Genomic DNA, 20825 nt, shown 5'->3' with positions numbered 1-20825 from the left:
CTTCGTGGAAATAGTCTGGCTGCAGGGAAACTAGAAGCTCTGGCTTCTCTTTCCCCTCCCTCCCTCCCTTCCTCCCTCTCTTCCTCCCTCCCTCCCGCTCTCCCTCCCTTCCTGCCTCCCTTTCTTTCTGTTAGCAATAAACACATCTGTGAAATGGGAGTACCAGTAGTTCCTGCTTTCGAGGCTGTTGTGAGAATTGGATGAGCAGAAAGGATGTCAGAGGTCTAGCCAGCACAAATGGCCTCACAGGGTTATCAATTTTATTTTTGAATTTTAGGTCTTTTAACGATGACTGATGGAGTGATTTCAATGCACTCACAAGTTCAATACAAGTTTCAGGGAAGAAGGGCGCTGCGAGGTCTTAATCCGGCCAAGGTCAGGGTGGAGCATACTTGCCTTGGGGACTCTCTCTTCTGTTTGTCAGTCCACAGAATGGAAATGTCCCAGCGGAACCAAGTGAATGATAGTGGCCCTTTGATATTCCCCAAGGTGGCCTTTTTAAGTTCTGCTGGTTGCACACTGGGGAGTGTATTCCGCGGCTGGTCAGGAGGTCTGGAGGGTAGTGTGGCTGGCGTGTCATGGGGTTCCCCAATCATCCCCAAATACCGTGAGATGGGTAACCACAACAAACAGAAAAGGAAGCGCCAGACTTTAAGACCCTCCAGAAATTCTCTGGACCAACCCGATCACCCCAAACACTGAAGCAGACAACTTGAGAAGCTCCAAAAACCAGACCACCGAGGTTCCCAACATCCATGACACTGTGGCAGGACAGAACCTACCCAGAACCTTTCTAAGCTTTTAACGATTAAAAAGTAAGAAGAGAGGCCTGCCCGGTAGTGTAGTGGTTAAGTCCGCATGCTTGGCTTTGGCAGCCGGAGGTTCACAGGTTCAGATCCCGGATGTGAACCTACACACAACTCATCAAGCTATACTGTGGTGCCATCCCACATACAAAACATAGAGGAAGACTGGCACAGACGTTAGCCCATCGACAATCTTCCTCAAGCAAAAAGAGGAAGATTAGCAACAGATGTTAGCTCAGGGCCAATCTTCCTCACCAAAAAAAGAAGAGTTGGCTGATAAGCTGTTGCAGATACTGATGGCATCCACCTTTATCCCTTAAGCCTTAACAAGTTAGTTCTCCCAGCTTCCTTCCCACTGTGAGATTCTGCACCTCTTTGCTGAGCGAGCTTGCTCTAAAGTCTTTGAAAGGTCACTCTGAGAGCAGCTGGCAGAGGACTGATGGGAGGTGGTACCACTACCCCAGCTTCTTCGCCTTCCCCCTCTCTGGTATTCTATCCTGTTCCCCAGGACCCCTGGGGTACAGCCAGTCTCCCACAGTGTAGCTAGTTGGATGATGCCTTCTTCTTTGGTTCCCTTCTCTGCTTCTCTACCAGTATTTGAGGTTTTTCTTCCCTCCCAACTTCCATATAAACCACGTCTACTTCAATATTTATCTCAGGATCAGTTTCTGGGGGAACCTAAACAAAGACATAAATTAATCATGTCAATTAATTTCCAGCCTCCCCGGGCTGAAAGGTAATTAAATACATGTTTGTATTCTCTCTGCAAAATGTTTTGAAAGCAGTGTGTGCTAAGCCATTTCACATTTGTGCTTTGCTGCCAAGAAACAGACAAGAGATGCTCCGGGATGGGCAAATGTCAGCCCCCGAGGGCAGGACTGCAACTGACAAAACTATTTATTGGAGGACTTCTGGCTGTCAGTTCTGATCTCTGTTGATGATCAGAGGAATTCACTCATTCTGCAAATATTTTCTGAGCCCCACCTCTCTGCAAGGGGCCCAGGCAGCATTGGCCGAACTAAAACAAGTCCTGTCTGTTTTCTCTGAGATGTAGCTTTCAGATTACTCTATTAAAAAAACACTAATGAATCTGTTCAGAATTAATGTTTGAATTACTGCTGGGCTGGTGATGATTATCAAGAGAGTGAGGGGTGAATAATAATGACCAGGGTTTTTTTCTCTTTCACACTATGCTGGATTTATTCCTGTTAATTACAGCGCCCCTCCCCGCCTGCCCAGAGAAATAACCACTACAGTGTGGTGTACACCCCAGGAGTGTTGGGACAGAAGCACGGTTGCAAACTGCTGGGCCACTGAGGTTTAGTTTTGGGAACCGAGTCAAAGAAATGACAGCCCAATGTGGAGAAAAGGTCCCTGGACCCAGAGCCAGGAGAGCTGAGCGATGGTGCTACCAACCAGCTGTGGGACCTCAGGACATCAACTACCCTCTCTGGGGCTCGGTTTCCTCACCTCTAAAAGGACGGAATAGGACTGGATGGTCTCTAGGGTCATTAATTGTAAATATTCTTGAGTCCCCTAAAAAAGAAGCAGTGGACAGACATCAAGACTTGGTTCTGCTCCACTTTCCCCCTGTGCTGTTCCACCTCTCACCCAATTGTAGGGGCTGCATTTCGTGGAGTTACTAGGCACTGTTTTCCATAAAAAGTGTTTGTAGTGAATTGGTCCAAGGAATTGAAGGTTAGAAAGAAAAGGAGCTGTTGAAAGGGGGAAAGGATGGAGAAACAGGGGAGTGGAAGCTGTTTCCTGGGCTGGAGAGCATCAGGGGATCCAGAGTTGGTGAAGACCCTGCTGGGAAGGTTCCTTTGGATACTCGGGGGCTGGGGGCTGAGGGGGCCTGGGAGGAGAAAGAACAGAAAAGATCCCTCTGGTTGTCTTTTAGTAGCTTCTGTAAACACTCGCGGTTCTTAGCCCTGGCTGTGTATTAGAATCACCCAGAGAGCTTAAAAAACCACTGAGTCCCTCTCCTGATTTAATTGGTCTTGGATGGGGCCTGGGCGTGGGCACTTTCAAAAATGCTCTGAAATAATTCTGCTGTGCAGCCAGGATTGAGACCCACTAAATGGTCACCAAGAGCACAGGAGCAGCCTGCTTGCTTCCTCTCAAACAGCGACATCATTCTCCTGCTTGCTTCATGCTCTCCTTCCTCTTCTGCTCTTTTCATCCTCTGCCTCAAAATTGCAAAGTCATACATGGGTGTGAGATGGAGAAGGGAAGAACAAACCCTATGCATTCCATTTTCTGGTTAATTCCTTCATTATTATTATTTATTTTTTTGAAGAAGAAGAAGATTAGCCCTGAGCTAACTGCTGCCAATCCTCCTCTTTCTGCTGGGGAAGGCTGGCCCTGAGCTAACATCCGTGCCCATGTTCCTCTACTTTGTATGTGGGATGCCTGCCACAGCATGGCTTGCCACGTGGTGCCTGGTCTGCACCTGGGATCCGAACCAGCGAATCCCAGGCTGCCGAAGCGGGAGCGTGCGTGCTTAACCACTGCGCCACCAGGCCGGCCCCAATTCCTTCATTATTTTTGTGGTTTAATAAAAGATGTTTTGCTTCCGTGAATATAATTCATGCTACTTAAGAAAAACTTGAGAAATACTCAAAAACTAGAAAAAACATCTAAATGTGTCAATTAGGTCCCTCACTCAAAGACAACCACTGCTAACACCATCACATATTACTGTTTTCTTTCTTTCTTTCTTGTTTTTTTTAAAGATTGGCACCTGGGCTAACAACTGTTGCCAATCTTTTTTTTTTTTTTTTCTGCTTTATCTCCCCAAACCCCCATCGTACAGAGTTGTATATCTTAGCTGCAGGTCCTTCTAGTTGTGGGATGTGGGACGCCGGCTCAACGTGGCCTGACGAGTGGTGCCATGTCCGTGCCCAGGATCCGAACGCTGGGACGCCGCAGTGCAGTGTGCGAACTTAACCACTCGGCCACGGAGCCGGCCCCTAGTGTTTTCTTTCTAATCTTTTCTTGATGCTTCGTTTCTTTGTTTGAATGCTTTACCCTACTGTGTATAACAGAGGCTGGCAAACTGCAGCCCACACGCCAAACCCAGCCCACCTCCTATTTCTGTAAATAAAGTTTTATTGGCACGCAGCCATGCTCATTTGTTACCTTTGTCTACGGCTGCTTTCACGCTATGATGGCAGAGTTGAGTAGTTGCAACAGAGACTGTCTGGCCCAGGAAGACTAAGTATTTATTATCTGATCCTTGACAGAAAAAGTTTGTTGGCCCCTGGTATATACCATTTTGTACTCTCTTTTCCCCTTATCTTACCTTATTGCAGGAGCATTTCCTATGTTGTGATAAATGCTTCATAAATACCATTTCTAATAGCTGCCTGCTGTTTCACGGCATGGTTAGGTTGTAGCTTAGACTTTCTCCTATTATTAAACATTTATGTGTTTTTCCCCCCAGTTTTTTCACTCTTATAATGAATGCTTCAGTGAGTACCTTTGGATGTAAACTTTATCTGTATTTTCAATGATTTCTCTAGGATAGTGTCCAGATTATTCAACTGATGAGTAGGGGCATTTTAAGACTCTTGATCCATATCATCATAGCCCTTATTCAAAGATCTCATACTAGTTTGTGCTCCCCGATAGTATAGGAGAGAACCTACTTCACATACTTGCCAGCACTGAGTACTACCATTTAAAACATTCTCTGCATTTAGACAGGTAACCAAATCTATTATTTGAATTTGCATTTCTTTTATGTCTAGAGATTGAAACTGTTGCATATTTTCTTTTGCATGCTGACTGCTTGTCATCTTTGCTTGGCCTCCTTCTGCACGGGGCAGAGTGGAGGATGCTGGTCCTGCCTCTCACCTTGGCTTGGAGCAAGGCTCCTGCCTCCACCCGGTTCTTTTCGACATCTCTCTCCCAGTGAATTCTGATCGTCTCAAGGATGTCGTCCAGACCAGTGCCAATGGGAACGTTCATTTGTTCCAGCTCAGACCCTGCCAACTGTTTGTACAGCATTTTCACATCCTGAAAATGACAATATACATGTCAGGTGAGTTCCAGAGAGGAAAGAAAAGACATAGAATTCTAGCCAGCAGAAGCCCAGCTCTGTGGATAATACTGTTACTTCTCGTTCTGTTACGGCCAAATATGGGGTTTCACAGAGACTGGCAAAGCCCCACTTCCCTGCGTAGGTGCCATATTCTCTTTTCCCAAGGATGCATTTCTTAGGCTGGTCTTCACAAGGCCAGGCCCACCAACACAAAAATCAAAATAAATAAGTAACAAAATAACAACACAGAGTAAGCAACAACAGCAAGATGAAATTTATGAATTGCATAAAGTCAGAGTAGGCTGAAAGACATTTAAAGATAACTTTGTGGTCTCTAGAGGGTTACTGTGGGAGAGTGGTGGCAGACCCCTGAGCTAAGAACAGGACCAAGTGGGCTTATTGGTTCCTGGTCAGCTTAAGGTCAGACAAATGAAGGAACTTCCTAACGTGAGCACATTAAGTAGGTTTTGACTTTTTCAACTGCAAGCACTTTAGCTCTCAGATCAGACAACGACCTGTGTGAGGTGGTTTAGAATCAGCGCAGTTCTGCAGGGCACTGGACCACTGACCGGTGGGGTCTCCTTCAGTCCCCTTCAGTCCCCTTCGTCACTCAACAATCTGACCTAATTTCATTAGCAAGTGTGTGTAAACCACAGCCTGGATCTACCCTCAGAGTTGTTTTGTTTGTCCTATATAGTGGCGAAAAAGATCTGGACTAGAACCCCTGAAGGGAGAGGAAGCTCCGTGCCCTTCAACACAGGCTCCATCACTCGCTACTCCCTGGACCTGCTGCCTCCCCCATTTATGTACCAGCCTGGGCCTGAAGCCATTTGAGTTGGAGATTCCCAGGGTACCTGACCCACTGCAAGGATTGAGAGTATTTTACTGGCCTTTTCCCTGCAGCCTGGGGTAAGTGATGTGGAGAGGCCGAGATGAGCCACTATCACCTATGTTGTGAAGGTCGGCCCGACAGGTGAGCGCCTCTGGTCCCGTAGCATCACCCCAGCCCCCACCTACCTCTTCATAGCTCCTTGACAGAAAGCCAAGGTCTTCTTTCAGGCTCTGTATTTGACTCTCCAGATCCATTTTTGTCATATTAGCTTCATCGATGACTTTATACAGAGAGTTAATTTCTTCTTCCGCTACCTTTCGGAACGGCTGCTCGTTTTCATATCTGCAGATAAAGGAACGTCATCACATAGCTGGGCGACCCAAACAAAAAAAGAATCAGATTATAGATGTTACCAACAGGCCGACTATGTGATAGTCAGACAATGAAGGTTAAAAGTCACTGTTCTGACAGCTTTGAGGGCACTCGACGCAACTGTTCCGTGCTGATTTATTAAAATGAAAGCGATTCTGGGGAAAGCTTCTCCAGGAGTTCAGATCCAGGCAAGGGGATCTGGCATCATCGTTAGTATTCTGATTTGTCATCCGTTTCCCCTGAAGATCCTTTAACAAACATTACCAAGACTCTGCTAAGTACCGGGCAGTTGTGCTGGTGATCCCCAGAGGGAGAACGTGGTTTCTATCCCGGAAGAGCCCACGCGAAATTTCAGGGGGGTGGCTGCAAACCCTCATGCCTTCAGAGGCCAAGTGGGGAGTGTAGACGAGGTAGGAGGACCAGGTCTAGGCAACAGGGAGAGGTGGGGACTGGAGCACATATGACAGCTCACCCTGTACCTAACCGGGTGCTGCTCAGCCCCTCCCCATCGCCGCTGTGTGGGAAGGGGGCTGTCTGTTCTCTTCAAGAGAAATCGGAAAACCGGACTGCTATGTGAAATATCCAGAGTTTTAAAAACTTACAACTTATGTAATAACACACATGCACACGTGTGTGCACACACACTGACAAAGGCTGAAACTGCCCACTCTGAGTTCTTTCAATCTCTGGTTTGCACAGGGCCTTCTTTCTACAAACTACCCAACAACTTGGCCAGTTTCTCCCAGTGTCACTCCTTTCCTTCCATGGCCTTCCACCCAGCTGTACCACTCAGCCAAATTTCACACATTACCTTCATCCATCCACAGAAGGAAGAAATCTCACGCCTCTCATTCCAGAAAGCCTCGTGGGGTCTTAGAATTTTAAGGGACTTTAACGTTCAACTATTCAAACTCCTACCCAGTGACGATCCCTTGCTGGCATTCTTGATAGGTGATCATGTAGCCTCTGCTTGAATTCTTTCAGTGATGGGGAACTCATCGCCTCTCAAGGCCACCATTCCATTTTTGGACAGCTCTCTCTAATTATTGCAAATTTCTTCCTTCAAGAGCTTAAGTTTCCATTCCTGTGAGAGTCTGAGTTCCACCCTCTGGAACACCCAGAGTCACTCTAACCCTTCCTTCCGGCAATCCTACAAACATTTAGCAACTGTCTCTTGTGTCACTCTCTCTTTCCCCTCCACCCATCCTCCCTACCCCTTCAAGCCTTTTGTTCCTCACGTTAAACATTCACAGTTCCTCCCTCCATTCTTTGTATAAATTGGTTTCCATGTACCTCATCCGAAGGCAGGGACGATGACTTTCCCATCTTTGTATTCCCAGCACCCAGCTCCAGGCTTCAGATATATTTGTGGAATGATCAGAAATGCTCCAGTTGGTCTAGGTCCTTCTTAAAATGTGATACAGAGAACGGAATGCAAACCTCCAGATTTTGCCAGATCCATTCAGAGTCCTGTGGGACTGTCTGCTCCTTTGTTTAAGCTCTTTTTTTTTTTTTTGAGGAAGATTAGCCCTGACCTAACTGCTGCTGCGAATTCTCCTCTTTTTGCTGAGGAAGACTGGCCCTGAGCTAACATCATGCCCATCTTCCTCTACTTTTTAAATGTGGGACGCCTACCACAGCATGGATTGCCAAGCGGTGCCATGTCCACACCTGGGATCCCAACCAGCAAACCCTGGGCCGCTGAAGCAGAATGTGCGCACTTAACCACTGTGCCACAGGGCCGACCCCTGTTTAAGCTCTTTAATTACATTCCTCGTGGACCCTAAGATTTGCTTTGTGGGGTTTTGTTCGTATGCTTGTTCATTTGATTTTGACCAGCTGTATCTGCTGCTGACTAATATTGGGCCTCCTGTCAACTAGAACCATGAGCGTTTTTCCCAAGAACTGCCTTATGCCCAGTTTCCCTGTCCTCTCTGGGCGCAGCTGGTTATTTGAACCCAAAAGTAGGAGTTCATATTTATCCTCTTTCACTTTCATTGGCCCATTGTTCCAACGTGTTGGGATCATTTTGAATCCTGATTCTGTCATTCTGCTCCTCACTGCCCCTCCTGGCTTTGTGCCTTCTGCCATTTTGCCTCACCTGCTTTCATGCACCTTGCACTTAAAAATAGTAAATGACGGAACCAAGGCCCTGTGGCACACTGACAGAGACTTTCCTCAGAGTTGGACCCGCACCTTTGAATCAGCACTTAGGGGATGGTTTCTGAAGAAGTTACATGTAGGATTAGATTGTCTACCCAAATGTCTTCTTTATGAAAGACTGTATCATCAACATTTTGTCCTTTTGGAAACAAGTCCTATTGTTCCAGCTGAAATGAAAACCCACCCCTATCGCAGGGATGCGTCCCTGGTAACCCAGGCTGCAGGAGGCCCCCTTGTGCCTCTGGAGGCCTGTTTTGCTCACCTCTGCAGGGAGCCTGGTTCCTTCCAGGATATGCTTCATGTTAGGTGTCCTACAGACTGGTTTTTGAAGTCCTCTGAGGATTAGAAATACCTCTGTGATAGCCCCCAAGGCTGCTGTTAAGCTTTCAGCTTTCTCTCACTATACTTTGCCCCTTTCCCTTCCATTTTGAACTCTTCAATTAGCATCTCTGTGCTCATGACCCTGCAACTGTCTCATCTGGACCTGCAGGCCACTCTGGCCAGCATCTTCAATAGCATCCCACAATTTCTGTTGGTTGCTCCACCATCAGCTCAACTCAGCTTGCTCAAAGCCAAACTCATACCTACCCATGAATTTTAGACAAGCTTTCCCTCCACAATTTTCTATTTCGGTCAATAGAACCACAAGTCTTCTAAATTACCCAAGTTCAAAACCTGGAACCTACCTTTGCCTTCTCTTTTCCAGCTATATATGTAGATAATTGTCTAATCCTGCCAATTATTTCTTCAACCCATCCCTCAAGCCTGCCATTTACCATCCCAGGCAGACCCTGAGCGATAGCAGCCTCCCATTATCTCCCCAGACCTACAGCATTGCCCCCAGAGTGACCATCCTTAACTACATTAAATCACTTCTCTGCTTAGAAGCCTTAAATGTCATCCTTTGGCCCCTCCATAATCTGATCTCACCTTACTTTCCAACCACTGCTCCCAATACCGACCTTACCCCTCCATCAGTCCAGTCTCTTCACTCCCATTGTTTCTTGCTAATTTTCCCTGCCTCTCCTCTTCCCCAATGCAAAGCTTCCTTTAAAGCTAAAATCTGGTCATGATAAACCACTGCTCAAAGCCCTTCTATGGGTCTCCTCTCAGATAATCTCTAAGCCCTTTGCTATGGCTCACATGGTCGTCCGGGATTTGGTCTCTCCCTGCTTTTCAAGCCGCATTGGTTGTTCCCTGCAGGGAAGTAGAATTTGCTACCCCAAAATGTGTCTCTTTGACTTGATTATTTTTAAGAGCAAAAGACTCAGGAAGAAACTTTGACCTCACCTCTAACTGCCTAAAAGAATTTAAGATAGAAGGCCTGTGCCAGGAAGAAACTATCACCATAGACAACTATAGTATAATATGAACTAGGTGTGGTAGACAGGGAGGAACCTAGCAAGGCCTGTTCCATCAAAGTCCTCTCCATGTCCCATTGTCTTTGCAAGGCATGGCAAACATTTGTTTACCAAACATTTGCTTTTCCATCTCCACATGAATTGCCTTCCTCCCATTTGAAGTCTCAAACCTCTACCCCCAGCGTCCTCCTTTGTCTTTAGCTGAAGATGGTATTTAAGGTGGTGGCTTCAGCCATTTTGGCGAGTTACTCAGTTTTCCTGGGTTTCTTCCACATATACATGTTATTAAATTTGTATGATTTTCTCCTGTTATTCTGTCTCATGTCAACTTAATTCTTAGATTAGCCAGAAGAACCTAGAGGGTAGAGGAATAGTTCTTTCTCTCTGGCACCCTCCTCACTCCCTCCATATGCCCCAGTTACAATGACCTACTTGGAATTCCACTAAGGCACCCTGCTTTCTCTGTCCTGCCTTTGCACATTGTGTCCCCTCTGCCTGGAAAGTCGTGTCTCTTCTATTTGTCTGGTCAGCTCCTATATGAGTTTAGGACCCAAATCAGCTGTCACCTCTTGTGTCAGCCCTCCCTGGCCAAGTTAAATGTCCCCACTTCACTTGTGTTCGTCTCAGTGATGGCACAATTGCTCTCTAATGCTATTGTCTGTTCACTCCTCTGTCTTCGCCACTAAACTGTGAGCTCCTTGAGGTCAGGTTCACTTCATTCCAAGCTCCTGGCAAGGTGCCTGGCAGATATTCAGACATTCTTGAATTCATTCATCTGTTCATTCATTCCACAGATATCTGTGGGGCATCTGTCCTGTGCTGGCACTCTTATAGGCGCCGGTGATACAATGGGAAACAAAATAGACCAATTTTATGTCCTACTCTGTTGAATGGCTGGATGAAGGCATGTTTGAATGAATGAATGCATAAGTGAATAAATGAATGAATGAGTGAAAGAAATTTCAGTCAGGTCCTCCCTTAATTTCACAATTAACTAAATTCGACCCTAAGTTCAGCGCAGATGGTTTCAGATCTGTTAGCAGCTGTCTTTAATTGCAATGAGCTGTCAGTGGCTGCATGCTGGCTTCCCTTCCTCGTGCTCCTGTGACCCGGGCCAGCACAGTGCTGGGCAAGACAGCAACCCTGGCCGGTTGAGAGTCTCCTTGACTCCAGAGTGGCCACTAATGGAGATTCTTTAGCAGACGGAGAAGCTTGGCTTAGAGAAAGGAAATGACCCAGGGTCTGAGAGGATGGTAGAGATTTTCCTTTTCATCGCAATACCCTCTCTTCCTAAGATGAGAGTGACAGTGGGGTTGTGGTCTGCCCCAAAGACTTCCAACTATCTGCCTGTCCTCTTTGTCTTACCAACTTAGGGACATGTTCCCTTGAATAACAATCCCATCACCCATCCAGTTGCTCGACATCCAGGCCACCTTGTCCACAGAGTATTCTCAAAATCTCTGTGTTCACCCATAAAAGGGTCTCTTCATTTCGCTTTTCTATTAGAACAGTTTCCTAACTCTCACTCCCCTTCACGGTTTTGCCCTAAATGCCCATCTCTCATATCACTATTTACTTTATGTTGTTCCTTAAATTTACCTACTTAAAAAGTAAATCTTAAATCAATAAACTTTCAAAGCTATTTACAGGGAAAGCAGCAAATTTTCAATTGCTACTATAAACGGTAATACTATAGTGGAAAAAGTTTCATGGGTCATAAATAGAAGGTAACTATAAAAATAAATATGTAACTATTAAAAATAAAATGTTTATCTTTCTACCACTTAAAATGATCTCATCAACAGTATACACGCCTTATTTTAGGAAACACTGGATTAGACCTCAGAGGTGGTTCTCAAGGCTGGAGAGCTTTAAAAATACTGAAGCCGGGCCCCACCCCCAGGGACTGGTTTCACTTCTCTGTGGGGCTTGTGCACTGCATTTCTAAGCGCCCCAGGGAATTCTAATATGCAGGCATGATGGAGAAGCATTGCTCTGAAGCAGTGGCTCTCAAAGTGTGATCCCAGGACCAGAAGGATCAGCATCATGGAGAATTTGTTAGAAATGTATATTTGGGGCCCCACCCCAGACCTATTGAATCAAAACCTCCGAGGGTAGGGCACAGCGATCCCAGGTGACTCTGAAGCACAGATGATTTTGAGAACCCCTGCTCTAAACCCAGTGACCCTGGGAAAAATCTCAGAGCCCTTGGGGCTTAGTGTGTATCTACAAGGAGGGCTTGAGCTGGACCATCTTGGCTCAGATTGTCCCGGGGCCTCTGTTATCCCACCCCAGCCTTCCAGGAGGTGGGAGGTGAATGCTCCAGGTCACCCAGGAATCTGGGCATGGGGAGGGACTGTCCCCTCTGCTGCAGAGTGTACCTCTCTTTAAAGTCGTCTGCACCCGCCTGGATATTCTCCGTGTGCAGCATGAGCCGGGCGTTTTCCAGGACTGCTTCTCCCACCTGCAAAGATCACACATAGCAAAGGAGACAAGGTCACTGCACGCTTGCCCTCACTTCCCACCACGACTCGTGCTGGGCTCACAGGCTCTGGGGAACCTAGAGCACCTTCCTTAGAGCAAATATTTTTAGAATTCAAGTGTCCCTTTCTAAAAATGGGGGCAGGAGATAAACAATAAAGCATAAAATCTTTATGTCTTTTTTGTGTGTGTGTGTGAGGAAGATTGGCCCTGAACTGACATCGGTTGCCAATCTTCCTCTTTTTGCTTGAGGAAGATTGTTGCTGAGCTAACATCTGTGCCAGTCTTCCTCTATTCTGTGTGTGGGATGCCACCACAGCATGGCTTGATGAGCAGTGTGTAGGTCCCCTCCTGGAATCTGAACCCACAAACCCTGGGTCACTGAAGCGGATGCATGAACTCAAGCACTACGCCACTGGGCCGGCCCCCGGATGTCTTTTAAGGGATTTTAGAGGAGAAAAAGATTACTCAAAGGCAGACTTGTTCAGAACCTCTGTCACAATGGTGCGCTTTTGACTCCCCAGCAAAGTTTCTGTCTCCTTCGATGAACCTTCACCAGCCTGACTTAGTGGCTCTTAACATTTTCTGGTCTTGGAGGCCTTTGAAAAGCTGATGCAGTCTCTAGATCAGGGCTGTCCTACAGAACCTTCTGTGATGGTGGAACTGTGCTCTGTCTGTGGTGCCCAACACGGCAGCTGTGGTGACTACTGAGCACTCAAACTGTGGCAAGGGCGACTGAGGAACTGAAAGCTTAATGTTATTTAAATTCAACTACTTTAAATGTGAATAGCACATGTGGCCAGCCGCCACTGTATTGGACAACGTGGCTCTAGAATTTGTCCACCCACAAAACATCCATGTGAACACACATTGTGATACATTTCAGGGGTCTCACGGAGCCCTGAAGAGTGGTTTTCCAAACTTGGCTCTTTAAACCCCTCAGGGTCCCCCACAGGTGGGGACTGGGGAAGGTGGTTCTCTCTTTAACCCGAGAAACTTCTTTTTATATATGTAAAAGTGCAAATCACTGTTTTAAGCTATTGTCAGTTCTTTTACACTTGAATGTGAATGAGTTGCAAGCTCTTTATTGACCAGGAGGACTTCTGGCACCAGAGGTCATAGAGGGGAGGAGATGACAGAGAGCTGGGAGGGAGAGACCCATTTGCCTGCTCCCCTCTGTGCCCCATAGCTGGCTGGAGCTGAGAGAAGAGTAGGTTGCTAGTGGGAAATTCAATGAAATGAAACAACAGAAGACGACCCTATGGGCACAAGGGGGAGCACAATCCTTCTCTTACCCGGAGCTGGAACTTGGCCCCCCCACCCCTGTGCTCCCTCGGTTTCCCCAACAGAGCCCTAACCCACTGTGTTGACCTGGCCCCTCCCCAGGGTGAGTTCCTTGTTCATTGCTGCCTCCCCAAGGCCAGGCTTGTGGCTGACTTTCTATAATACTTGTTGAAAGTATTTTAAAATGTACCCAGGATTTTGCTTCTATTCAGGTGTGGTGAGGCCAACAGATCAGGAGATGTCTGACACTGAAAAGATCATTTGTTACTCACAGTTCCCAAGAGGATGGGGCAGCCACACCAGGCAGGGCCATGTGGGGAGGCACCAGGGTTGGTCAGGAAGCAGAGGGGTGAGGAGAAAGTATGGGCAAATGGCTTTATTGTGGTTTTCACGGGAAGCAAAGGGCGAGGCAGGGTAAGCAGCTAGGATTGGATAGTTTGAATAATTTCAGTGGTCTCTGGACTGGAGGGTTGGTCCCTAGTTGTTTGGTACCCAGACCTGAGATGATTAGGGCAGGAGAATATTGCCTCCTGGAGTATAGAGCAGAGAGAGGAGGTAGGTAGGGGTATGGACCTAGGAATGGCTGGTTTGCATACGGGAGGCGTGCTCACAGGCAAATGGTTTACCATGTCTAGGATTAGCTAGCCCTGCAAGGGGCAATCTCTCCCCATGAGTGAGGCCCCAGATGCCAGAGCATCAAGAGTACAGAAAATAAGAAAGTGTAGCTAATGCCACTGATTATAGTTCATCCAAAGGGCTCTAGCCCTGGGAGGCCTCTCTGAGAGCTGGCTTTGGCTGCTCTGGCCGAGCCCTCGCCTCCTCCTCCTTTGGCCGCTGCATCTCCCACATTCAGAAGCCCCATTCCCAATCTCTGAACTCTCAGTGATGCCATTTTGCAGATGACGAATTTGAAGCCCCAGGCGATCGCCTTGCTTGATTTCTCACAATGATGCCCGTGGCAAATATTTCCCCCTGGTGTGGGACCCCAAGCGTCTAGACTGTGGGTTCAGAACTACCACGGTAGAGAAGATAGGCTTCAAAAGTGGTGTAGACCAGGTGGCCATGCAGGGGCAGACGTGCGCCTGGAGCTTAGAGAATTTGGGAGACTGGCTTTAAGAAAAAGGATAAAAAATGTCCGATACAAAGGGGCGTGTACGAATGAAGGACCCTGAACTTAAATTCTTCACTTGAGCAGCTTCATTTTGTTTATCTGTTCCTGTTTTTTAAACCTGGGACCCAGGGGGTGCAACAGAAAAAGTAAAACTGAAAACAAAACTCTGGGGCGTGTGTGGGATAGATGTGTATCCTACTTAGAGTCACACAACTCTGGAAAAGCAGAAAGAAGGCTGGAATGCCATCCCCCCAAGTCCCGGCGCTGGGAATCAAGGCCGCTTGCATTTGCATGGCTTTCCTTCTTCGCCGTGCTTTCCCGGCGACCACAGCACCGAGCGGGTGAATTTGTACCGTGGCCCCAGCAGATGGCAAACTCTTTAAGTAAGAGGCTGCCCGAGCCAGCCGCCAAGGAGTCGGCAGGAAACGCAGCTGCTGGAAGGCGAGGTGAGGGGCGCCGCTCCTCGTCCTTGCTCCTCGCCCTCCCCTGGGGGTGAGGACAGGAGCGCTTCCCGGGATAAGCTGTCCGCAGGTGTGTCCTAGGAGGTCCGTGCAGCGCTGGCCTCAGGGACGCTGGAGTCCTCGCTGCTTTAGCTGGTGTTTAGTCACAACCAAGGGTTCCTTCAAACCTCAGTGAAGGCTAATTATAGGCCCCGACTTGCCCCAGTACGGTCTGCTGGCCCTGCTCCCCCATCTCCTCCACAGGCGGGATCCTAAAATAAACGGCCAGCCACGGCGCAGCCACCGAGAGCCCTGCGCTGTCCCGCGTGCGCCCCAGCCTCGCGGAGAAAACGTCCTCCCTGCTGTTAGTGGTGGTTCAGCCTCCCCAGCTGTGCAAGGGCCAGTCAGGCGGCGTGACAGGGCCGAGGACTGGGATGGTGGCCAAGGCCACAGGCAAAGCTTGGAGCCTGCAGTGGAACAGGGAACATCTCGGTCTCTACCTGGGAAAGCTTCATGAAATCCTCCCCGGGGCTGAGGAGGAAAGGAAGAGGGAAGGGAAGTCGGACTCACTGACTGCGTGTCCTGTCCGCTGCTGGAGCTGGCGGCTTGTAGCGGCCACGAGCGCAGGTCGTTACCTATTGCAGGCATTTTGCGAGCCACTTGTTAAATAGCCACCGTGAAAATTTTAATTTTGTGAACTTATAATTATATAAATTATGTTAAAAACACAGGTAATAAATACTCAAAATACAAGGGTCGTAAATACTCATCACTTCCTCATTGTGTTACTACGTCAGATGGTCATCTTGGCTCTTGAGGTCACTTGCTTCCACTGTACGTGTGTGGTGGAAACACTGCATAATCGTGTGCTACTGGGCGTCTCTTCCCAACTCTTCATTCAGTGACAGGCTGTGGGTAGCTTGCTATCAGCCCTGTGAGAGTATTTACACCAGGGAAATTGGGAAACATTTAGTCATGGAGAGCCGATTGTTAAACAGATACCAGCCCAGCGATGGGGCCCCACGCTCTACTAACACTTAACATTCACGACTTTGCTAAATGCATGCCACCCTCTGATGCCGCTACCAACACACCCATTTTACAGACGAAGATGCTGAGGCTCAGAGAGCTTAAGTAAATTGCCCCAAATCACACAGCTGAGAAGAGGCAGAGCCAGAATGCCAAACCAGACCAACGTGACTTGAAGGTGTGCATATTTTTGTCATCAGCTTTGGAAACTAAGAGGCACATCAGAATCAAGAGAGACTCTCTCGTGGAGGATTTTCTGTCTTTTTCCTGTAACAGAGAACTGTCAGGACTCCTGGTTCCTACTTGGGCCCCGTAATGAAGATAAAGAGATATCTTCCTACCAGGTATGAGGATGCTAACCAAACCAAACCAAAGCTAACCTAACCGAACCTAACCAAACCAAACCTAACCAAACCAAACCTAACCAAACCAAAGCGTCTCCCACTCCAAACCCCTGAGCTTCCTTTTCAGAGCCCTATACGCTGAGAAGAGCTGGGGGCTGACCTGCGGCTCCAACTCTGAAGGCCTAGAGGACTCGTCTCGCCGAGCCCTTTGCTGCAGGCCCGAGAGGAGGATCATTTGTATTTAAAACTGCGAGAGATGTACGTTAGCCATGTGGTCCTCTTGGATTTATGGCTGAAGCAGATGCAAATTAACTTCGCCTCTCTGATCATCTTTTCTTTCCAGGAGGAAAGGCAACAAAAATAATTACGTGTTAAGATGTACAGTCAGTGGCCTGATGCTGCGAATACAAGTGTACTTACTCGTGACCCTGGAACCATTCTGCCCTCTTTTCTAGTAGGAAGAAAGTATAAACTAATGTGATAGTAACACTTAAGAGTAGACCCTGGGGATGGGCAGGCTGGCAGTTTGCACGTGGCACGTGGGGAAGGCCAGCAGAGGAAGTCTTTGTCTCTCTCCTTTTGCTCAAACAGCTGGAATCCTACCATCAGGGTGACATGACTTGTCACCAGGTCTCCTGTTAAAAAGAGATACTGTTTGCCATAGCAGCGTTAGTGGGAAGTACTCTGTGAGATTAGGTGGTCTTGAGAGGGTGGGACTCAGGGCCTGTCCCCTCCACAGCACTTTTAAAAGCGTTATCAAAGTTTTGCTGGAGCGAGAAACAGAGACGCCTTCGAAGCATACAATTCGGTCTTGGGGAACAGCAGGGTTGAGTACCAGGAGGATGGGAAGTCGGAGGTCCTGCTGCCGTGGGGTTTGTTCTGAGAGAGATGGTGCGGGAAGGGGACAGGGAGGGGCTGACCACTGGCCCGCATCAGCCTGGACTGCTCTTGGGTTGGCACGCAGCTCCAGTTTACCTCCCTCGAGCTGTCTTCCTCTCGCCTCCACGTGGAGGCTTCCTGCGTATACCTGAGACGTGTGGTTCTCAAAGTGTGGTCCCTGGACCGCCACCATGAGCACCACCTGAACCTTGTGAGGAATGCAAGTTCTCAGACCCTGCCTCGGATGTCTGAACCTCTGGAGGTGGGGCCCAACAATCTGGCTTTAACAAGCCTTCCGGGCGCTGACGGTGCACACTCCACTGGAAGAACCCCTGCTTTGCACAGAGCTGCCTCCAGTCCTGCTCATGCTGCCTCCCAGGCTGCTCCTGGAATCTAGAACACCTTTTGTCTTACCACCTCACACCCCTTGCCCTGCTCCTGAGAAGCCCTGCCCCACTTTAAAGCTCATCTCCAACATGGCTTCCTCTGTGAAGCGTTTCATTCTCCCACTCACTCACTCTCGCCTTCATTTCTTCAGCCCATGACTGTTGTTTCCTCTGTGCCAGGCTCTCTGCTGGTCGCAGGGGAATGGGCAGCTGTGGTAGGAGACACAGTTAGAAAGGTAGGCAGGGCCCATCACAGAGAGAAGGCCTTGGGGATGAGGGAAAGGAGGTGGGATTGACTGGGAAGCCATTGAAGGGTTTTGAGCAGGACACAGGTGTGATCTGTGTGCTACGCGGATCCCTGACTCCAGCGGGAAGGGAGGGCTGTGGGATGCAGGAGGCCACGCCGAGGGCCCAGCCAGGGGCTCCTGCAGTAGTCCAGGGGAGAGGATGGCGGCCTTGACTAGGGGGTTGTGGGGACAATGGACAGAATCAGACAGGTTTACCACATATTTAGGGGTGGAACAGTGGGTTTTGGGTGATGGAGCAGTCACAGGGAGAGTGAGAGGAATCGAGGCCGACCCCTAGGTTTTCAGCCTGAGCTACAGGGTGCGTGGAGGGGCCTTTGCTGACTCCCGCCTCCTCCTTGGATCATTCCTGCATCAGGGCCACTGCCACCCCTGTGGCACATGCCCCTATCGACCACACCTAGTAGACAGTGACAGGGTTGCTTATCCTTGAACCTAGCTCACTTGTTTGGACCAGTTACTTGGGTAACTCTAAGGTTTGGTTTCCTCTCCTGTAAAATGAGGATGATAATACTCCTTGGCTGGTTGGGAGGAGTAAATGAGCCACCGCATGTGACGCACGTGGCCGGCTGCTTGGTGCGGAGCCGGCGTTCCACAAATGGTAGCCCTTGTTGTCACTGTCCTCTGTCTCAGTACAGAGCAGTCGCTCAGTGACTGGCGAGTGCGTTTGGTGGGTGTGTGCAGTCTGGCACTGCTCCCGCTCCGCTGCACGGGCAGTTCAATGAAGATTTCCATCTAGCGGCTTGATTTTTTTTTTCTTGTAGTTTTTCCTGTCTGTAGTCATTTGAAAAGCCCTGGTCACTAGTACCATGATGAGGATTTTATCCCTTCCTGTCGCTGTCCTCACTCTGGGTGTAGTTATTAAAATAAATGGGGCTGGGCGTGGCGGGGGAGGGATTTGAGCACCACTGTGTTTTAGAAAGTCGAGGACAAGCAGCGTTTTTAAAAGGGTATCATTTGGGCCAAGGGTACGATTCATGCTTCCCTCGGAGTTAAAGATATTGGCATCCCAGCGGTTGGAGCTGCAGCTGGTGGGAAGGAAGTGGGCAGGACCCGGCCCTGGGGAATTAGACTCAGCTGCGGCAATGGCAGGAGGCAAGAGTTCCTGGAAAGCCTTCCCACGTTTATCCGACTTTCAAGTTCAGGGAGGATGCTCAGCATGACTTGCTGCTAGCAATTAACAAACGAAGTCATCGTCTGTCCCTAGTATCCCACAGACACTGCTCCTACCAGGACAGCGAAGACCGCCATGTTACCAAGCCAACAGATGCTCTGTGCTCATCGTGACCTGCCAGCTGCATTTGTCACAGATGCACCTTCCTCTCGTGGCTTCCATGGCACCATCTCTCCTGCTCTTCCTCCTGCTTCGTTGCCCATTCTTTCTCAGTCTCCTTCACTAGGTCCTTCTCCCGTATCTGACCTCTACATGCTAGAGTTTCTCAGGATTGGGGCTTAGGCCTGTTCTTTTCATCCCTCAGTGATCTGATCTAGTCACATGGATTTAAACACATGTGCTGATGACTCTGCATTTGTATCTCCAGCTCGGAACTTCCTCTCAGCTCCAGACTTGCATTCCACTCTCTCCTTGACATCTTCTCTACTTGGCTGTTGCTCAGACATCTCAAATGTAACATGTCCCAAAATGGAATTTGAGATTTTTGCTCTCAAATCTTTTCTTTCCCCCTCCCCTTTAATCTTCTCTGTGTCAGGAAACAGCACCAACATCCATCCAGAAACCAGGGAGTCTTGACATCTCACTTTCTCTCATCTCCCACCTCTAATCCAACACCAGGTCTAGTCAACTCTATCCCCACAATGTATCTCAAATCCATCTACTGATCCATCGCCATCTCCACTGATATCGCCCTGGTCCATGTCACCATCATGCTCTCCCATACCACTGCCACATCCTTCTAACTCCCTGATTTGTTCTTCCTTCCTCTAATCCCTTCTTCATCCGCTTCCAGAATGATCTTCTCAAACTCTTCACATCAGACCATGTCACTCTGATTAAATTAAAACTCTTCAGAACTGTTTCTTAGGATAAACCCAAACTCTGACAGTGGCCTCCAGGCCCTGCATGCTTGTCAACCTTCCCATCACTCGCAAGGCTCCAGCCATGCTGGCCTCTTGTCTTTCTGGACCATGCCAGTCTCTCTCCTGCCTCAAGGCCTTAGCACCTGCTGACTCCTCTGCCTGGACCACTCGTCTGCTCTTCTTTGCATGGGTGGCTGCCTCATCCTGATCACTTTACCCAAGGCAGAACCTTCCTTTACTCTGGCCCTCTCTGCCTTGTTAAAATTCTCTAAACACTTACCACAGCTTGAAATTATTCTCAATTTTCGTTGGTTGGTTTGAGTTATTATCTCCGTATTTGCCACCAGAATATAAACTCCTTGAGGGCAGGCACCGCCTTTCTGTCCTGCTTGCCGTTCCCTCCCTGGCAGTGTGGGGTACAGTAGGCGGAAGGTGAACTAACGAGCCCAGCAACAGTGCTCCTCTTCATGGAGGACAAGGCAGGAGAGAGCTGATTGCACCTGGGGTTACCTTTGGCACCTCCCTCTCCCTCATCTCCTAAGAGAAAACGATCAATTCCTCACGTCGACGTGCCCACTCCACTCCTGCTCTATCATCCAGCTTCAGGCCCTGAGCATCTCTTTCCTGGTTTAACGTGATAGTCGTTCCCTGGGGATGGAAGGTACGAGCCCAAGCAGCGGGCTCAGACTGCAGCTGCGAGTGGAGTTCCGGAACATGTCCTCAGGCGATGGAGAGAATTCTGAGCACTGTCCCCAAGACAGTTTGCCCCCAAGCACAGTCACAGCCACTGGGTGTCCGGCAGGAATCAGGCACACCTGAGGGCTAAGCCGGATCTTACTTCGGAAGGCCAGGTCAGCGGACACGTCTGAGTCTGTGCTGCAAATAAGCCTTGACCTCATCATCAAACTGTGCTCTGGACGAAGAAAGGATGTCCTTGTAGAAGAGGTCAC

At 48.6% G+C, this 20825-nt stretch overlaps 1 protein-coding gene and 1 long non-coding RNA gene across 3 annotated transcripts in view; one reads left to right on the top strand and one right to left on the bottom strand.

Annotated features, from left to right (window-relative positions):
* The window catches only part of BFSP2 (beaded filament structural protein 2), a 68256-nt gene that overhangs the window by 23723 nt on the left and 23708 nt on the right, over positions 1-20825 (bottom strand). The window contains exons 2-4 of the mRNA XM_008534075.2: positions 11961-12043; positions 5869-6025; positions 4665-4826 (exon numbers count right to left, since the gene is read on the bottom strand). Coding sequence (XP_008532297.1) covers positions 4665-4826; positions 5869-6025; positions 11961-12043 — 402 coding nt within the window. The remainder of the gene's footprint in view (positions 1-4664; positions 4827-5868; positions 6026-11960; positions 12044-20825) is intronic.
* Positions 1-20825, top strand: part of LOC139076001 (uncharacterized) — a 54981-nt gene that overhangs the window by 13622 nt on the left and 20534 nt on the right. The window contains exons 2-3 of one of the 2 annotated variants that reach the window (XR_011527162.1): positions 4637-4851; positions 5549-5824. This is a non-coding gene — a long non-coding RNA (uncharacterized lncRNA). Of the gene's footprint in view, positions 1-4636; positions 4852-5548; positions 5875-20825 lie in introns of those variants that run through there. The other variant, XR_011527161.1, reaches the window with a different exon arrangement.

The sequence above is a fragment of the Equus przewalskii genome, chromosome 15, assembly GCF_037783145.1.
Source record: "Equus przewalskii isolate Varuska chromosome 15, EquPr2, whole genome shotgun sequence".
Classification (NCBI taxonomy): Eukaryota; Metazoa; Chordata; class Mammalia; order Perissodactyla; family Equidae; genus Equus; species Equus przewalskii.
Note: the sequence above shows the minus strand (reverse complement) of the source record. Positions and strands in the feature narration are given on the sequence as shown.